The 19608-nt window shown below is 35.8% G+C and overlaps 1 protein-coding gene and 1 long non-coding RNA gene across 3 annotated transcripts in view; one reads left to right on the top strand and one right to left on the bottom strand.

Annotated features, from left to right (window-relative positions):
* The window catches only part of LOC126752280 (hemicentin-1), a 393430-nt gene extending 375927 nt beyond the window's left edge, over window positions 1-17503 (bottom strand). For both annotated transcript variants that reach the window (XM_050462979.1, XM_050462980.1), the window contains exon 1: window positions 16654-17503. In XM_050462979.1, coding sequence (XP_050318936.1) covers window positions 16654-16717 — 64 coding nt within the window. In that variant the 5' untranslated portion in view covers window positions 16718-17503. The remainder of the gene's footprint in view (window positions 1-16653) is intronic.
* Window positions 11029-19608, top strand: part of LOC126752282 (uncharacterized) — a 74097-nt gene continuing 65517 nt past the window's right edge. Inside the window, exon 1 of the long non-coding RNA XR_007665981.1 lies at window positions 11029-11095. This is a non-coding gene — a long non-coding RNA (uncharacterized LOC126752282). The remainder of the gene's footprint in view (window positions 11096-19608) is intronic.

Below are 19608 nucleotides of genomic sequence, written 5' to 3'. Positions count from 1 at the left end.
CGAATGCCGGGATCTTCTGACGTTAACCAAATTGGCTAATATATAAATAAAGTCGGATTTAAATCCTTCACTGCTCACTGTCGGTATCCCCAAGTTCCAAAACATCTCCGTCGACATTATTTCTGATGTCTGGATATGTTACAGTAGGTTTTTCATGGGAGCAACAATCTGATAAATACTGTATCTAACTTCTTGACTGAAACTTTGAACACTGAGAGCTCAAATCTTGACTGAGTTTGTCTAAATTTCTAAAAGAAAAAAACGAAAGAGTTTGGTGTTCAAATTTAAGGTTCGAGGTTTAAAATACATTATGTATTCTTGAGCTGCCAGAAAATAACCGTGAGCGTTCATTCTTACATACCTATTGTCCTCTTACATATTTTGCAAATCTAATCCTAATTTTTGAAATAGGGTACCTTTGTAACCTATACCTCAACATACCAGCTTCAGCTTTCCTAATGGGAGCTAACTCTTATATAAAAGGAGCTGACTGTTATATGAAACCGTTCGCTTATTTGTTCCAAAGGAGTATGGAGCTGTGCTTATTACAGTGTAACACAAAAATTCCATATGACACCGTGTGCTATCTTCATTTGTGTTTTGCAATTCCTCCAGACTTCCTGCCGCAGTACTTTATCAAAGCCACCAAACGCTGCCAACACTTCTGTCAAAGCACATACACACTAATATATATATTGTCTGCATTAGTGGATAGCTACGGCTATGTGTAAATAAAACCACAAACTCCAGCAAGCTGACTGGCATTTCGGCATCAACATGTGTTTTGCAAGGCTTCCGCTCCATTCTACACACACACACGCCGCTCGAGGCAGCATACTCCGTTTATTTTCGATATTCTGTGCGAAATGTTTACTTCTATTTTTGTTTGCCTTGAGCACACAACGTAGGTTTGTTCGAATATAAATATATACTTAGATGTGTGTGTGTGTGTATCCTGGCCCTCGCTGCAAGACTGTAGCTTTAACACTTTGTGGCTTCTCGTGTCTAATCCATCTGCTTTGATTTCATTTATTGCTAAATTGTCAAAATTAAGAACGTGCCTGCAGTAGCAGACGGAGAGGTGTGAGCAAAATTTGTAGAAACCGTTTTGTGTACGAAAGTGTATGCGAAGCAACAATGAGTATGTATGCATGTATGTGTTTTTGACTGCAGGGTTTAAAGCTTTTAACTGATTTTTGCCGATGTTGCAGATAAATAAATCGTGTTCTCACTGCAGCAGTTGGTTGCAGACTAATTGATTTTTTATTGTTTTCTGATTTCCATTTGTTTCGAAGCAAATCAAAAATTTTCAGTATGAAACATTGATTTGCAACATCAATAGTTATGGACAGACACATTGAAAATTAATATATGAAGATATATAAATATTTAATTTTAAAGTAAAATACAAGGTGCGCAAATTTTTTATTTCGTTCAATAAGCGTTTGACTTAAGCTTCGTCAATAGTTCATGGAAACTTAGCTTTGCCAATAAAACTTGATAAAATAATTCAGAGAGAGACCAATCTAACGACTAGGTTGCTGGTTAGGTTATCCGCTCCTTTGGTCGACTTTTCTGACTTTATACTAAGCGATATCAATGGTAGGGCTTCAATATTTTTAATGTTAGCTCTGATTTTTCTGTAAACAAATTTTAATTCATTCCCGAAGTGGCTTAAGTGACGTTAAAATACTGGCATGGCTATCAGATGACTGTAATTAAATTAGATTAGGTTAACTTGCCAATACTAATACGGATCTCACTTGTATAGCTTATAACGCGGGTGTGTTGTGGTATCTAGATCTCCTATAAAATTGATCCTAGAAACCCTCATAAATCGACGAAGCGCTTTGAACCGATCACAAATTTGTTGAGGGAGTTTCGACTAACTCTATTAGTACCCCGAGGGCAGGACTGCCGAAATCTTTCAAGATCCTCTACACCAGTAGGATCTCGCAGTTACAGAGGAGCTGGGTCCATGGGTCCAGTACTAGATGACAACGGAGATCAGTTTGTTGAGGCGACTAATGGAACTTTCAGCTAACTCTGCTTGTTACCCGAGGGCAGGACTGCCGAAATCTTTCAAGATCCATCAATCCAGATTCACAGATCTCCTACGTTCTACTCTACACCAGAAGGATCTCGCAGTTACAGAGAAGCTGGGTCCATAGGTCGAGTACTAGATGATAACGGAGATCTGACGCGTTGGTTTTTTCAGCGATTTCGCTATTAACAGGAACCCAAGCGAATCTGCCCATGAAATAAGTTGATTTCTAGTGGGGACAGACAGCCCTTGACTAACTATGAACGCACAGTTTGTGACCTTAACGGTCATATCGACGCTCTGCTGTAGAAATAAATGCTCACCTCGTTAAAATAAGCTGCACTCCTACTAGCATTAATGCTACCGCTGGTAGTCCGATAATCTAAAGCTAAGCTTTAAGTAGAGCTCTTCACAGAAAACTCCCCTTCCAAACTTGCCTGCAATCTCTGACCCATCAGTGAAACAGCTCGAGGAGACCCTTCTTCAGCTACCGCTCGCCATACTCACATCCCACATTGGTATGTAAACGAAGAAAAAACCACCAGGAAAGCCTCAGTAATGCAGTCGTCCAAGTTTTCAGCGATGCAATTGAAGGAGAAGAGAACAGACAAAACTATCTCCAATAGCTTTACTCAGTTAATCCGAATAAACAGATCTTTGATGAATTGCATCTTAACTATCTACTGTCCTTCCGCGCTCAACCTGTCTGGTACCTGTTGCTCCCGATCTATTCCACGAGTCCAAGGAGTATGTGCATTTGCAAGTTGCTGCGGCATGAAGTAATTTTTGGTTAGAGCTGAAGTCTCTAATGAATTGAGGTTCTTAAATGTCTAATCCACTATACTGGCATGGAGAATGGCTCACCCTGTATTTACAAATATATAAAAACACACAATTTCTCCACTACCATATCAATAATACAAACCGCAAAATCTTTGAATGGCAAATTACATATTCACACACATACATACAGACATCCAAAATGTATGCACATATCTGACCCCCACCTCTTGAGCGTATTTGTGTCTTTGCTACGTGTAGAAAGCCTTAACCCACACAATGGCCACACAATAGCATTAGCAGCCATCAAACGCCTATTCGAAAACAAACACAATCAAAGGATGAATGTGCTCATACATAATGCACATTAGGGTGGCTCTTTTTAAAATTTTTTTATAGTTTTTTTTTTATAATTTTTTAGTCTATCGAATAACAAATTGTTTTTTTTTTTTTTTAATAAAGAAGCGTCTGAAAGGCGAACAATACCATAAGCATAACAAGTAAGGAAGGGCTAAGTTCGGGTGTCACCGAACATTTTATACTCTCCCATGATAAAGTGATAATTGAGATTTCATTATCCGTCATTTACATATTTTTCAAATACCGTATTTGTGTAAAGTTTATATCATCATTGGTTCCTGATGTACATACATATATATTAAACAGAGAAGGCATCAGATGGAATTCAAAATAGCGTTTTATTGGAAGAAGGCGTGGTTGTGAACCGATTTCACCCATATTTCGTACATGTTATCAGGGTGTTAAGAATAAAAAATGTTCAGTTCCTGAAATTAAAATGCCTGATTTATTGGCAAATTTCAAACTCGACTGATTTGTGTTGAATTTTTTTGCATTTTTCATTGAACGAGCTATGTTATATCATTAATTAAATCAGATATAGACCCGTTTTGCTCTTATATAACGGTGCTTAAAGCTCTAAATGTACGATCTCTCGGAGAGAGTATTCTGGACTATTTTCACTGCAATCGAGTCTACGAAAATGCCAAGAAATGACAACGATTTTGTTTACCTTAACTATTTCAAATACTGAAATCAATATTCTTTCACCTCTCGCATTTTTTATTTGCCGCAAAAGTTTTATATTTCTCCAAAAATTCAATTACTCGAAAAATGTATACCACCCTAATATACATATTCGTGCTGTTAAGGCCGAGTGATGAGCCAATGGATAAGCTATAGAGAGATAGTTTACTCAGCATTTACCAATTCAATCGAATGTCTGATTGATGGCTGGCTATCTCTACCTGTCACACAATAGCGAATGTGTGTCTCAATACACACGCAAGGCTACGCACACACATTCGACATATATATACATACAAATGTACATATATAAACAAAGACAATTTCGCCTACTCAACGTCTGTACAAATGTGTGTGTGTCTCGAATTAAATTAAGTAATTTATACCGTTCTATGTTTACTGCTTCAGGTGATATAATATTTAAATGATACTGTCTGATTGCTGAGTATTGAGCACAAGCCATTGGCGATGATTAAAGGAAATAATATATTATTTGTGCAGGTTGTTTATGGATATATTTTGTGCATATACTGTGTGTTAGTAAAATATTTTTAAAATATAAAAAGGAGGTTTGTACGTAATCTTTAATGCCTTCCACAAATATAAAAAGTGATTGTTTTGATTTTGATCAATCGGTTTATATGGCGGTTATACGAGTATGTTGTAGAGATCCCGTCTGAGCAATTTGTTCGGAAATTGTAGCTTAACACAATAATCTATACGAAATTTATATATTTTCTTAATCTCTTAGGTGCCATATCACGATTTTCATTGGCCTAAGGGGATTCAAAAATCTTTACTGCGCTTCATTTGTTTAATCTTACCATACTTATCCTCCTTATCCTTCCCAATATTGTCTTTAATCTCAAGTATTTTTTAAGTGGAAAAGCCATTTCTTCACTCACATTTGCCTTTGCTGTTATTTCTAATAACATTATCCGTCGTATTGTTGTAATTATACACTGATCTGACGTAAATTAACTAATCCCCTTCCTTATAAGAATACATTTTGACCTTATTGCTTTCGAATATCTCAGATATTGCCCGATATACATCATTCTAGGCCATTCGATAGGGAATATACTTATAGGTATTTGAATATAGAGGGCAGTATAGGCAACACCATTACGATAACTTCGGCATCATAATTGCCACATGATAGAAGCCCATCACATTTGTGATACAAATTTGTATTTGTTTTACGAAATCCACGACGAAGTGCCAATCAAACTGCATCATCCGACGCATATTGAAAAATGAGTTCAAGGTCAAGCCTTACAAGTTCCAAAAGGCCCATGATCGCACACCGAAGCAGCAATAAGTAAGACTTGAGAGAGCGAAGCAGTTGCTTCGCTTGGCCGAAAGCGGTCAAATTCCGAACATTATGTTTTCTGACGAAACAATTTTTCCAATTGAGCAATTCGTAAACTCACAGAACGATAGGGTTTATTGACCGACCGTTCATAAGAGAATTTAAGTCATCGGTTGGCCACCAGGAGGCAGCACCCGCCACAAATAATGGTTTGGGCCGCTGTCAGCGCAGATGGGCGCTTTCCAATTGTTGTCATCGAGCCCGGCGTCAAAGTAAATACGACATATTATCGGGAAAGTCTTCTGGAGGCTGCTTTGAAGCCGTGGGCAAACAAACATTTCGGTCGCAAACCATGGACGTTTCAACAAGACTCAGCACCGTCTCACCAAGCGCGAGTGAACCAAGAATGGCTGAAAAACAACGTTCCGAACTTCATTATAACCACACAATGGCCCTCGAATTCACCAGATGCGAATCCAATGGATTATTCTCTCTGGGCCATTTTGGAAAGCAAAATCCGAAGTAAAAAATACATCAGTCTGGAGATGCTGAAGAAAGCCATTGTCCGTCGGTGGGCCAAAATACCGGCAAGTCACATTCGGGCAGCTTGCGATTCGTTTTTTGACCTTCTCAAGGCCATTGTTAAGGCAAAAGGTAGGTGATCATATCGAGCAAAAGTGAATTGGTCCTGAATTTATGATTATTTTCACACATTTTGCACTTTAAAATAAATAAAAATAATTTTCCAAATCGAATTTATGCCTTTTTTAATTTGTTACACTTTCCCTGTATATACATATGTATAGCCGTAATTTGTTCTAAGTACAAGTTTTAATCTCTCATTTGGAGTGAAATCTTTTATATAAAGATCAGTGGACAATAGTTTGTGAAATCCAAAATTTTAAACGAAAAGGTCTTAGAAGCTCAATACATCAGCTCAGGCTAATATTAAAATCTTTCCCCTGAGGAATTAGTAGAGAGAGAGTTATGTTGTTATAAATAACTGATAGTCTACATATTTCTAGCCTCGCAGACTGCATGCCTTATTTACCATATATGCTTAGCGATATTCTTTAACATATTGAAAATAGCGGGACCTGTGAAAGCTCTAGTAATTGCAATGTTCTTCAAGTAACAGTTAGTGGCTTTTTTACGAAAGTGAATGATTTTGCTTTTTTTAGGCGATTTTATATTATTTATTAAAAAAAATTTAAATTATTGGTATATTTGTAATGTTGCCACATAGCTCTCACCATGAGTTTATAACAAGCCAATGGAAAAGTGCCCAGCCCTGATGGCGCTACAAGAATTAAGTCAATCAGATTTATAGTTAACGCTAACCTTCAAAAAACGTGCGCATAAATTTGACAGCTGTCGGTTCATGAGTATTTGATTTATATCAGTTTGAGTAAAGTAACTTTTTTATTGTAAAAAAAAAATTTTAAATTGATTTTCCTGTGTTAATGAAGCATTGGTTTTGGTACGAAAAAATAATGTTGAAGCCAAGTTTTGAATTTATTAACATTATTTATACTCAATCGTTGAAAATTGGGTTTCTAAGTTTGAACGAGGCGAAATTAGCATTGAGAACGATGAAGGTAGTGGACCCCCAAAAGAAGTTGTTGCAGAAAAACACATCAAAAAGTCCACTAAATAAGTTCGAATGACCATAAAGTGCAATTGTTGGAGATATGTAGCATATCAATGATATCTCTCTATTTGGAAAGCTTCAAATGTAATAAACCCGAGTTTTTGCATCGACATGTGACAATGTATAAAACATGGATCCATAATTTCACACCGAAGTCCAATCGACAGTCATCCGAGTGGACTGCACACGCTCCAAAACGTGGTAAAACGAAACAACTCGCTGGCATGTTTATGGTGTCGGTATTTTTAGATGCACATTGGATAAGTTTTACTGACTACCTTGAAGAAGGAAGAACTATCAAAAGCCATGAAAGCTATGGCAAAAGGTAATGAATTGCATACACATCCATTGTGTTCTCTAGATCTGGCCCGAATCGACTATTTCCTGTTTTCAGTCCTCAAAAGAATGCTCGCTGTGAAGAAATTTTCGTTGAATGAAGAGATGATCGCCGACACTGAGATCCATTTTGAAGCATAGGACAAATCATACTACAAGAATGGAATGGAATAGTGGGATTGATTTGATATCAGATGAGTGTCATTGCAGCTATAATCAGTGTATCACTCTTGAATAGAACTATGTTAAATAAAAAAACGAATTTTGCCAAAAAAAAGTGTTTTACAATGGTACGTCGGGTACTTTTCAATTGACCTGTTACGTCTGAAGCCACTAAATCCACAACACGCTATAGTAGTTGAGGTTAGTGAAGCGAAAATCGCAATTATGGCCACTAAAGGATTGGGTTTTAGACCAATACTAACTAAGAAAACTACTCAGTTCCATCGACCTTTCATAAGCTACCTCCTTCACTTATAAACTAACTCACTCACACGTTTGTAAATTGTGAACCCTTACTAATATTTTCGACTACCAGTCGAAGCGCCTACGGCTCGGTTTAAGCATAGATTTTCGCATGAGTTTCTGCTCGCAGACTTGCGTGTTTAAAATTGTAAATCCGCAACTTATTCGAATGCCAGCAACAGAAACAGTTAAGCTGTGCTATACATGTGCGCACACGCTATCCCCCTGCCCCTTTTCTAGCTAGCAAACGTAATTTATAGGTGGCACCATGTTTGCATATTAGAAATGAACATTAAGAGGTGAAGACAACGTTGTTAGAGATTTGGCGGAATAAAAGGCACAAAGCAAGGAGGAAAAAAACAAAAGCCTGCTGTGCACACCTGGGTAATTTGAGCACTCAAAAATGAATAGGAAATGTGTGTGTGAATGTGTGCAAATGGCATGTGATATCGCGGCGTTGGTGGTGGCGGTCGGTGTATGTGAAACCGCAAAAAGTCGCGGTTGAAATTCTCATTTGTCGCATTAAATTACAAATTCCATTAAAGTGATTACCTGAGTTCTCTATAATCATTTATGTATATAACTATGTGGGTGCATATGTAACAATATATGGGCATATGTATGTATATATGATATGTGCATATGTGTATATGTATCTCTGTATATTTGTAGTTGTGTATGTTTGCTGTTTATTGCTTCTCGGTGTGTATGTGTTGTTGGCAGCTCACATAGTTGTAGTATATATGTAGTTGATAATTAATTTGCAACGCCTACAGGCCATTAATAAATCCAAGCCCCCGTTAAACTGCACACACACATACGCAAGTATATGTATGCGTATAAATAATAAACCAAATTATGCCTTGTTCCATCGCATTAACAATAATAAAAGCGAATGCAAATTTATTTATACATATTCATGTCTGTGTGTGTGTTTGTGCTTTTTTATATACATATTCATATGTCTGTGTATGTGTTTTTGTGCTCGCGAATACACCTGTTTACATAAAGCTGACAAATTAATTATGCGCTTTTGGAAGTGTGCTTAAGAATCATTTCTCAAGCCCATATTCGATTAAGTGCTTTAGCGCTTTGCGGTTGTAATCGTAGATGTACCCTAAGTTCAATTTAGTGGCGCGATTTCGCGGCTGAAAAGAAGCTCTTTTATAGTCTCATGATTATCAATTATTGTTGTTGTCTTAGAAACGGCTCATCATTCTAAATTTCAGAAATTTTAAGCAACTTTTAAATCTTCAAGCAAAAGACACCATTGCAATATCTGAAATATGAGACTCGGTACTGGGTTTTGAGTAGTGATCAGTTGCTATGGCTATTCCTGGAAAAAGTAACCCTTCGACAATTTTAAAAGCCTGAAAACCCTTCTCAGACTTACTTAACAAGCGTCATCTCACGTGCGCTATGAACCATTTTAAGCCGTTTAAGCCTCGGAGAGACGATGGCAATATACCTGCTCAGCTCCAAGGTCTAACAAAGGTATCACTCATGTGATTGGCCACCGGCGACTAGTAGGCACCTTAGAGTGGCGTTCGTTCCGAAGTCCAGTAAAAGCTCTCATATCACTACTAATGACTATACAGGGTTTTTTTCGGAAAGTAAAAGGACTGAATCGATTTGAAAAATTGAACCAATCGTTACAATTCTTTAAAAACTTCCAAAATAGGCTCCTTCAGCGCTGCCAGCGCGATTTCCAAGCATTGAAGGCGTCATTCATCAGCGACCTCTTCTTGGACATCCAAAAAGGTCTGATACCACCGAAACACACCACTTCTTGCTAAAGCAGCATGCTTGATCATATCAAACGTCTCTGTCGCAGGTTTACCGGGTTTCGGCTTGCCCCACTCACAGAAACAGGTTGCGCGAAAATGTTTGTCCTGGCTCTCCAGCTGCTCGGAGACAACTGACCAGCCGCTATTTCTTTCCGGACAAACCCTGTACTCATATCGGTCTCACCGCGTTTCTAGAGAGACTTATCGAACATTAAAAGTCAAATACATAGGAACGAGCTTTTAGGCGCTGAGCATGCCTACAGCTAAGACAAGGCGGTTGACACTGCTTTGTTTCGAGTAGCTCATTTATAGATAAAATATACTGTGGGCAACTTAAGTGAACTTCGGCCATCAATATCGTACAGCCGAGATCAATATTGGAGCTCTTAATAGCTTTGAGGTCGAAGCAATCATATACAGTCTTCTCTGGGACGAGCGCTTGTGGCGGAGTGAGGAAAGCAGCAGTTCTCGGAAAGTAAATAGGGGCAGCGCGTAATGTTCTTTCTTCTTTGCTCTGTGTCCTAGTGATGGACGATTTATTGAAGGAACTTGAATAAAGAAGTTGCCAAATGGTTGTCCATGGAGACGATAAAGCTTATTTGGTAAAAGGAAAAGAACACCGTTTACTATCTAACCCAAAGTTATCTAAATGTGGTAACACAGTGAGCAGAGAGAATCAAACTAATGATTCTACCAGAAGATTTAAAAGCCCTGATATAACTTTCCCCTCGTTGGAAGGCTCTGTTCTTCAATCGGTGGACAGGTTGAAATACTTGAGTCTTATCCTTGATAGGAAGCTCTCTTGCAAGCCAAAAATCGGGGAGAAAATGGAAGAATACATCGATCGCCTTACACTGCTATAAAGCAGCAATTGGGAAGAGGTAGAGCCTTTTACCAAAAGTAGTATTTTTGATTGAAAAAAGACAAACTAGCTAAGCAGTTGGAGTATTTTCCAAGAGTGACGCTCATCGGCAACTGTGGTGTACTAAGGAAAACTCAAACAATGGCACTCAATACCATTCTACACGTTGCACTTGTAGATATAGCTGGTAGGTGCTTGGCAGCGAAGGCTACTATTAGACTTAGGGAAGATGGATATATGTATTAAAGTCCTACAATCCTTACTATCAATATCACTGCATCGATCCTTCTCCAGGCGATTCCCTTTAAGCTCATACTTGAATTTTTATGCCTAAAAATCGAAAATAATCAAAGATCATATCTTTTTATCATTACCTGACAAATATATCTAAGAAAGAAACTTTTAGTCGATCGGTCCATCTCTTTCAAAGAAGCTTTCCTTACCGACTCTGAAATCAACGTTTCGAGAAAAAGCGCCTAAGGCTTTAGAAGCCGATTACATAACCTAAAAAAAATTGGATCAACCTCAAATTTTGGGATAATAATTTCGGGCATATACATATATATGTGATCTATAAGCTAAAAGAATTAAATTTAAAAGTAGATATAACAGCATAAATAATTTTTTGAGCTTTTATTTTTAACTCTGGCAACCCCAAGCAAAAATATCTGTGTTAAATTATATCCAAATTTTCCTCATTCTAAGAATTTTCATGCTTACTCTTATTATTATTTATTTCCAGTTGCATTTTTCTACCTTCTGTGACCATCCATCACGTGACACCAACATATCTCATCTTCATCTTTTATTTCTGGTGAGTTTCCAAAATAATTTTTTAAATTATTCATAAGGAGAAATTCAAAAATATTTTACTAAACGAACTGAGTATATATGTAATGACAAGGCTTGGCTCAAATGAGTGGGAAATGCAAAAAGACTAAAAAAGCATCATTAATATACACACACATAGATATATTTTTCTGAATAAATACATCAACTTAAAACACATGTCTATAAATATACGCTGGTATTAATATTTCAATTTATATATACAGATACATATTTCCATGTATTTCTATGCTTCTAATACGTAATAACAAATCTATGCGAGCTATAATTGAGAGCCAATGACACTCATACGCCATGGCAACCTTTATGTACCGCACCATTTGCAAATGTACGAATGGATAGCTTGTATTATGTTTCAAATATAGCATAATTTCATCCATTTCTATGTCAGGGTTAAAAAAGGAAAAGGTTCGCCTTATGCAAGCAACAAGAAAATCTAAGTTAAGTAAAAACTGGTTATAAATAGTACAAAAAAAACAGAATCCGACAACAGCTGTCGCAGAAAATGTGACATTTTTAATTAGCGCAGCACGTGGAATTTCGCAAGCCACTAGTAAATGCTGTCCCCCCCTCTCATTCATCATTCTGCCGCGCACCACAAACAAACACCTCCGAGCTGAGCGGCCGCATATTGCTCTCGCACTGACCACGATGCAAGTGTCAACTAAACTTAGCTAGCGGCAAGTTCCTGGTGGTTGCGGTCCTTTTGAGCGCTTGTTAATCTCCCGCTCATGCATGTGTGTTTGCGAGTGAGTGCGTGTGTGTACTCTAAGCATATATAACTTTGTCGTGTTGTGTCGTGTGTGCTTATCGCTCCGGCAAATGACGCAACTCGTGGCAGCGCGTTTCGCGATTTAATGAAATATTAAATTTTATTGCCTGCGTGCCTGTCAACAACTTCGCATTTCACTGCGGGTTGTTTGTGTTTATTTGTTGGTGTACCGGTGTGTTTATGGCTGACTTGGTCACACCTGCGCTTCCACTGAACACACTCCTTCTCTTTGTATATACTTAGACTCAGTTTCTCGTTTATCTCTGTTCGTTTTGCACTTTAGTTTGATTATTTGAAGAATCTTTTGAACTACTCAAAAGGCTACCTAACTTACATTCAGTCCCTATAACTATATGTGTATCTATGCTTTAAAGTTTTTTACTTAAATTTTTTTTTATTTGCTTATGTGTCTATTAGACGTAATTAATAATGATAGAATAGCAAGCAGACATACTGCATTAATGAGTTATCCCGTAATTCCTTTTATTAAGTTCAATGTCGTTGTTGACTCAACTGAGTTCTGCCATAAGTTCTGTTACAAGTTCAGGTCTTTATAAAAATTAAATGTATTATACTTATTTTTTTTTTTTTATTTAATAATGGATATATTAAATCAACAATGTGCATTTTTTTCGAAATGGTCACCTTTTACTTACACACAAGCCCTCAAACCATACGGTCGTCGATCAAAAGCAGTATGTACAGTTTCTATTAGCATAGACGACTCTGTTCGAAGTAATTATTTATTGATAGTCTCGAGGTTACTGTGGCGTAAATTATATTTTTATATATTCGACAGCTTATGTCCCCCAACTCTGACCACAAACTGTAGTCCAATGGATGAAAATCTATACTTCCAGACTGTCAATTATCTGCAGCTATGAAATCTGGAGTATTGCTTTTTAACCACTGCTGCATGGTTTTGGCCTTGGGTAATGGAGCAGCATCTTGATGGCAAACACAATAAGAAAAGAGTATTGCTTAATTGCTCCAGCACGCCTGCTAAAACATTCTGCTGTTACACTTTTGGCCCAATTTTATTTATTTTTTACACAAAAGTGAAGAGGTGAAAAGCCTCTTTTACAGAAGTGAGGAATTGTAATGCCTTTACAGAAGACTACCCATCAAAGCTACAACATACAGTAGCTAGATGTTCACCACGTTCAACTCTATAGCTTCTTTGAAAATTTTTGCGTAAATTTTATCGTTTGCTTATTAAAAATTTTTTCAAATGTGAACATTTTTTCACCTGTAAAAGGGATGCTTTCATGGCGGTTGACTGCGTGGTACTGCAGAAGCCGTGGAAATCATCTCAAATAAGTCTCTAAGATCTGGTCTATATATACATTTACCTTGACAAATGTTTTACTGTTTAAGGAGATTTCTTTGTATACATTCGCAAATAGTTTCTATGGTTGCAACCACGCCAGGCGGACCACTTCTCTTTCTGCCACCAACTGCAGACGCCACTTTTTTCTGAAAATTTCTCCACTCTATATATAACGTAAACTTTGTAGCACAATCTATGCCAAAACTAAGTACGTGCAACCGTTTTGCAAGAGAATGAAATTAGACAAGCGAGCAGAATGACGAATCGAAATCGTCGCTTGAGAAAGATGGAAAAGTTAATTTTTTTTTACGGTTAGTTAATATACATAATATATGTATAATTCTGCTGCAATCCTAGCCTTGATGCAGCACTTAATATTCGTATGGGGCTTGAAAATTTTATTTTGATATTTTTAGTTAAAATCAGCAGGACTACACGACTTGTCCGTTTTTTTTTATCGAATCCCATATTTGTCGGATATATAATATGGTCCGATTCCTCTCTTATTATAATAAACCTCGAACACACGTCTGGGACTGTTTTGACTTTTCGGTGCATTTTGCAGTCTAAAAGTTGTTCTGTCGACACATCATGTATGCAAATATATATATATGAAAAGTTATATTTCGTACCAAATTACTGTAAATATGTGAATTAGGTGTCTTGATGAGCTCTCACTGGTACTTTCATTTGGAAGAACTTGCTTTTAGATTTCGTACAAAACTGAGTATAGTATATATACTGCTACACAGAAACACTTAAACGACTTTATCATGGGGCACTGATCACAATGACGCTATCGCTATGACAGAATTTCAAAGAGCACGAACTCGCCAAATGCTGAGCGTCACAATTCAATCGAGAGGATTCGCAAATGATTGTGTAAATATCGGTCAAACTCATGCCTGTACACATTTACCTTCATATGTGTATGTACGATACACATTATGGTGAATCAACTGAGTCCAAGCACTTTTGCCAAATGTCCCGCTATGCGTGACAGTGTCCAGCCTAGCGTCGGAATGCCACAGCAAACTCGCACACAAAGCTCAACTCCGTATGTGTATATGTGTGAGTATGTCAGTGTGTGCACATTTGGCGACGGGGTCACGCATTTGCGTTTTATTGTGTCGCCAATGGCAAGCTGATGGCGAAAGGTGCGATAGTGGACGAGCGCAAACAGCCGAAATGAAAGGTGAAGCAGTCGAATAAACCTAGTACCGAGGCAACTAACGCACCGTGTAGGCTGAGAAAAACAGAAAGAACGAAGCTTAAATGGTGGTCCTTCAATACTAGACGAGCCGGTCTCCACCGTTATGTGTAACGAAACGACACGCATGTGAGCGTTTTTTGCAAAGTACAGTGAAGTTTTGATACGAAAGGCATAAAATAAATGAAGTTTTAAGTATGTTATAAAAACTGTTAATTTTTTTTATTTTTATCAAAAAGAAAGTAATTAAAAAATATTTTAAAATTTTCAAAAATCATCAAAAACAAATTTATTTGAACTTTATATTTATATAATGTCAAGCTATTTAATATTCTGCTGATTGAAAGTAAAAAAGATGGTGTGTTAAGAGCTGTTACACAAAGATAGTTTTAGTAGAGTTGCCAGATGTATGTATGAATTTAAGTGAAGGAAAAATTACCTTTTTTTGATAATAATTTTAGTAGAGTTGCCAGATGCACAAAAATATAAATGAAGGAAAATGTTATCTTTTACTGATCAAAGTTTTAGTAGAGTTGCCAAATGTCACAAAAATTTAAATGAAGGGAAAATTATATTTTTTTGATAATCGCCTAAAAAATGTCACATTCATTTATGTATGTATATTATTCATTACATTATAAAATGTGGGGTTGCCAATCATCAGATATTTTTCATACTTTTTTTCCGTTAAATTATTAATTAAAACTCACCCAAATATTTTTTGAAGGTATTACAGCGTAATTTCAATGTAGGGTTGCCAAGCTTTAAAATATTTAAGATTTTCATGCGAATTTGTTTAAAATTTAGAAGTAATCGGAAATAGCATCAGAGAAAACTCGAATTAAAATTTTCTTTTACATAATTTCCAGTAGGGTTGCCAGATATTTAAAAAACTAATATATAAAAAACTAAAAAAGTTGAGTGACTCTTGGAGACAGAAAAATTTTATAAGATAATTGGATCAATGGGTATAATGGTAATTATGGTTATTGTCGGTACAAAATTCTAACAAGAAAATTTTTTTAACTTATTTTTCCTTGAACAGGGTATATGAAGTACCCCAGAGGTGCCATAAAAGCCTGACTAGCTGAGTTGATTAAGCCATGTCGATCTGTCTGTTCGTCTCTATATATGCGAACTAGTCTTTCGAATTTTGAAAATATCGAACACTCTCTTTTCCACCTTAGAAGCTGCTCTTTTGTCGGAACTGTCGATATCGGACCACCACGCAAACAGCTGCCATACTGAACGATCAAAATTGAGTTCTTGAATGTAAAATTTTTTTATTCCAAAAAAATTCACGAAATTTTGCACGGATTATTATCAAAGACTGCGATATAATCTCCGAAAAACTGGCCAAATTGGATCACTATTGCATACAGCTGTCATACAAACTGACAAATTGGAAGCTTCTCATATGGAAAACTTTTTCATTTGACAATGTATCTTCACAAAAGTTGGCATAGGTTATTTTCTAAGGCAACATTGTAATCTCCGAAGAAATTGTTCAGTTCGATTAACTATAACATATAGTTGTCATGCAAACTAAGAAATCGGAATCAAATCCTTGTATGGAAAACTTTTTCCGTTGACGAGATATCTTCCCGAAATTTGTCCCAGATTATCAGTTAGGGCATCGCTATAATCCCCGAAAAAATTGTTTAGATGGGACAATTAAGGCAAATAGCTGCCATACAAACTTACTTATTGAACTGAAGTTCTTGTCATGAAATTTGGTATAGATTTTTACTCATTATAATAATATCCGATTAAATTATTCAGATCTGACCGCTATAGCATTTAGCTGCCATTTAAAATCACCGAGCAAAACAAATAAATGCACCTGTGAAGGATACTATCTTTTTTCTTGTTATATTTAATATGTATATGATGTATTTGTAATTTGAAATGTTGCAAAATGCTTTTATGTTACCATTTACTGCGTACCCACTGTAGGAGTACTTAAAACCAACATGGTCAAGCGTACAACACACCTTTGTGTCTTTCGTATCAGCGTGTTTATCACTAACAGAGCACTCATACGACCTGGTGTACCCATACTACTAATTACTATGCCATGAACGAAGCTTGCATGTATATGAGGGTATAAGGTATATGTCATCATACGCATGAATATGCATGTGTGTGTGTGCGAGTGTATTGTGAATTTAAGCGGATCATAAAAACTTTAATTGTCTCAGTTAAACTCACCGATAATGAGCAGTTTTATGGCTGCCCTGTTGGCGGCACTGCCGCAACACCGCCACGACGACATTTTGGCACCTCTCCTCTATGCTTTTAGATTTCCCCGGTGACGCGCGATGTTGACAATATACTCGCGTGTGTGTGTTGCAATTATATATGTGTCCTTATTTGCCGAAAATTATTGCCACCACTGGCGTTTTGTTTAACGCTGCCGGTTACTGCTTTTCATGTAATCGACCACAGCAATTTTTTTGTTTTACTTTTTCTGCCTTTTTTAATACGTTTAGGGCAGGTCGTCGTTTTCGCTTTTTTGTTCTTTATATGTTTTCGTTTATTTTATGGGCCTTTGTTTCTGGTGGCAAGTTGTTTACTGCTCAGGTCTTAGTTAATGCCTTTTCTTTTGTGATTATCGTTTCCGTTTATAATCAACATGCGACAGCACTTGACCAGCTGCTGACGAGATCCAGGTCATTGATATGTGTGCCGCTGTGCTTTTCCGAGTTTTTCACTTTTCGAAGGCAGGTTTTGAGTAAAAATTGTGTTGAAGGTTTTTTTCAGTCGTTTATTTTTAATCAACCGGCTTTCCCTTGTTGTTGTTACAAGCTTTTGGTTTTATGTATTGTAATCTGAACACTTTTTCCACATAACATACATATATTTTTTAATGGACAGATATTGTTTTGAGTTAAGTCATTTTATGAAGAAGTCATGTTATTTGTTTTTGCAATATTTTTTTTTATTTGTTCAGAAGCCAATTCATTTGATATTAATGAGATTAAACGAAAAAAGCAAATTTATTTTTTTGGAATTTTTTTTCATAACAATTTTCAAAAATTTCGTTTTCAAAAATATCTTATTTTTTTATTTTCTTTTTTTACAAATATTTTTTTCACCTTTTATTTATAATATTTCTTTCATAAAAATTTTCAAAAATTTAGTTTTTCAAAATGTTTAATTTTTTGGAATTTTTTTCACAAAAAATGTTTTCACCATTTATTTATTATATTTTTCTTAATTGTTTTTAAGAACTGCTTTCACTATTTTTGTGTTTTTTTATTTTTTTTTATTTTTTTTTTTTTTTTAATTTTTTATTTTTAATTTTTTTTTTTATTCAAATTAACAATTTTTTTGCATTTTTAATACAGCATTTTTTTTCAATATTTATTTAATACATTTCTACTTCTCATCTTAAATTTTTGTTGTCTTTTATTGCAGCCTAATTCATAGATTTCATAATTTTCTTATATATCAATATAGATATTTTGTTAAAATTCCCTTTTTTTAAATGTATTTATATTTTAAATCCGTATTATTTTCTGGCAGTAATCTGTTTACTTATGTATGTTTGTAATTAAAGTTTTATCCATTTAATTATTCCACGTAAATATATACTTCGACACTTACACTCTCAAGTTTCAGTTATTTTTTCTGTTATTTATCACCAGTTCACATACTTTTTTCCAAAGCCATTTTGTTATCCATCTGAAAAATACAAAAAGAAAGTAGTTAAATATGAAAAAATATTGGAAATACAAATATTAAAGTATCAATGCTCTACTATGTAGAACAAATCTATGCAACGGTACACAAAACAAATTATTATATATATTAAAATTGCCGATAAACTGCATTACTGTATACAATAGGAGCCATAAGACTAGAAGTAAATATTTTTGTTCTATCGGACACCTACAATACACCAGAGTGTTTTTATGGTCTGTTCTATGTTGCTAGTGTCCTCTAAAAATATTGTGAATTAATTTTTTGAAGTTTTAAAACTATTTTATTGATAAAAGAGTACTCAGTTTTTAAAAAAGGTACCACTGTGTTTCAGTATTGAGTTCATTAAACATCATTCATTACCCTTTTCACGGCAAACACTGACAGAGTGAGAGATAAGGTACGGTTATATCGCAATATGACAGATTGCGAGATCACAAGTCATTTTCTAATACAAAATTGTCTGCTCTAAAAAAATATTTTAATAATTTTTCTCATAAAAATATTTATTTCAAAGTTATACGCAGTTTAAGCAATACATTAAATTACTTGAGCATCCTTACAAGTGATTCATATATAATATGTTGCTTATACGGCATGGTATATAAGATAAGGTACGGATATATGGCTAAAGGACAGATCGCGAGATCACATAGTAGAATTAAATTGTGAGAATAATTTGTAGAATTGAAACTTTGCTTTCGAAAAAATACCCTTGTGGGTGTTGCAAAGAAAGGTATCACAATAAAAATTATTCTCAACAATCTACCATCAAGGTTGTTCAATATGAGAAAGTAGGTATAAAATTCATGCAGCTGTTCACAGAAACGAAATTTTCAGGCTTAGAAGAAGAAAATATTATAAGAAAGAAGTAATGTAATAATAATAATAATAATTATAAATTTTAAATATATAAAATCAATTGTAAGACATCATTATCGATGTGTAAGAGATTGGCTAAAGGAACGTAGGTATTAGCTGGGTTTCGGATAAGCCAAACTATATTTGAGTTATCTATTCTGATAGGAAGTTCCACCAAAAGTTGTGCTTTGGCTTCACGAAACCGCAGTTAGGCCAAAACTATGGTGTGTTTGCGTGGTGGAGGGCGATGGGTAAAGCAACATTCGCTAAACAGTTAAATCATGTTCAACGAGTGGCTCTCATTTACTTTACTGCAGTACCTACAACGCCAACGATGGCATTTAATGTCATTCTACATATAACACCCGAGGACAGACTCCAAGAAACCGGACATAATACATAAGGGCCCCTTATATCCTCTCACATCGATAACATCCTTAATAGCTCGGACCACTTCGCCGTGGAGCCTACTCCTAAGGGGATTTTCTACGTTTGGAAGATAAAGGGGAAAGTTATTCGGTCAGTCTATTGTTGGAAACTGTCAGTCAACTCTTTTTTAAGATTGCCAGTACACCGCAGTGTCTTTCAAGCATTCACTAT

The sequence above is a fragment of the Bactrocera neohumeralis genome, chromosome 3 (assembly GCF_024586455.1).
Source record: "Bactrocera neohumeralis isolate Rockhampton chromosome 3, APGP_CSIRO_Bneo_wtdbg2-racon-allhic-juicebox.fasta_v2, whole genome shotgun sequence".
NCBI classification, from domain to species: domain Eukaryota; kingdom Metazoa; phylum Arthropoda; class Insecta; order Diptera; family Tephritidae; genus Bactrocera; species Bactrocera neohumeralis.
Note: the sequence above shows the minus strand (reverse complement) of the source record. Positions and strands in the feature narration are given on the sequence as shown.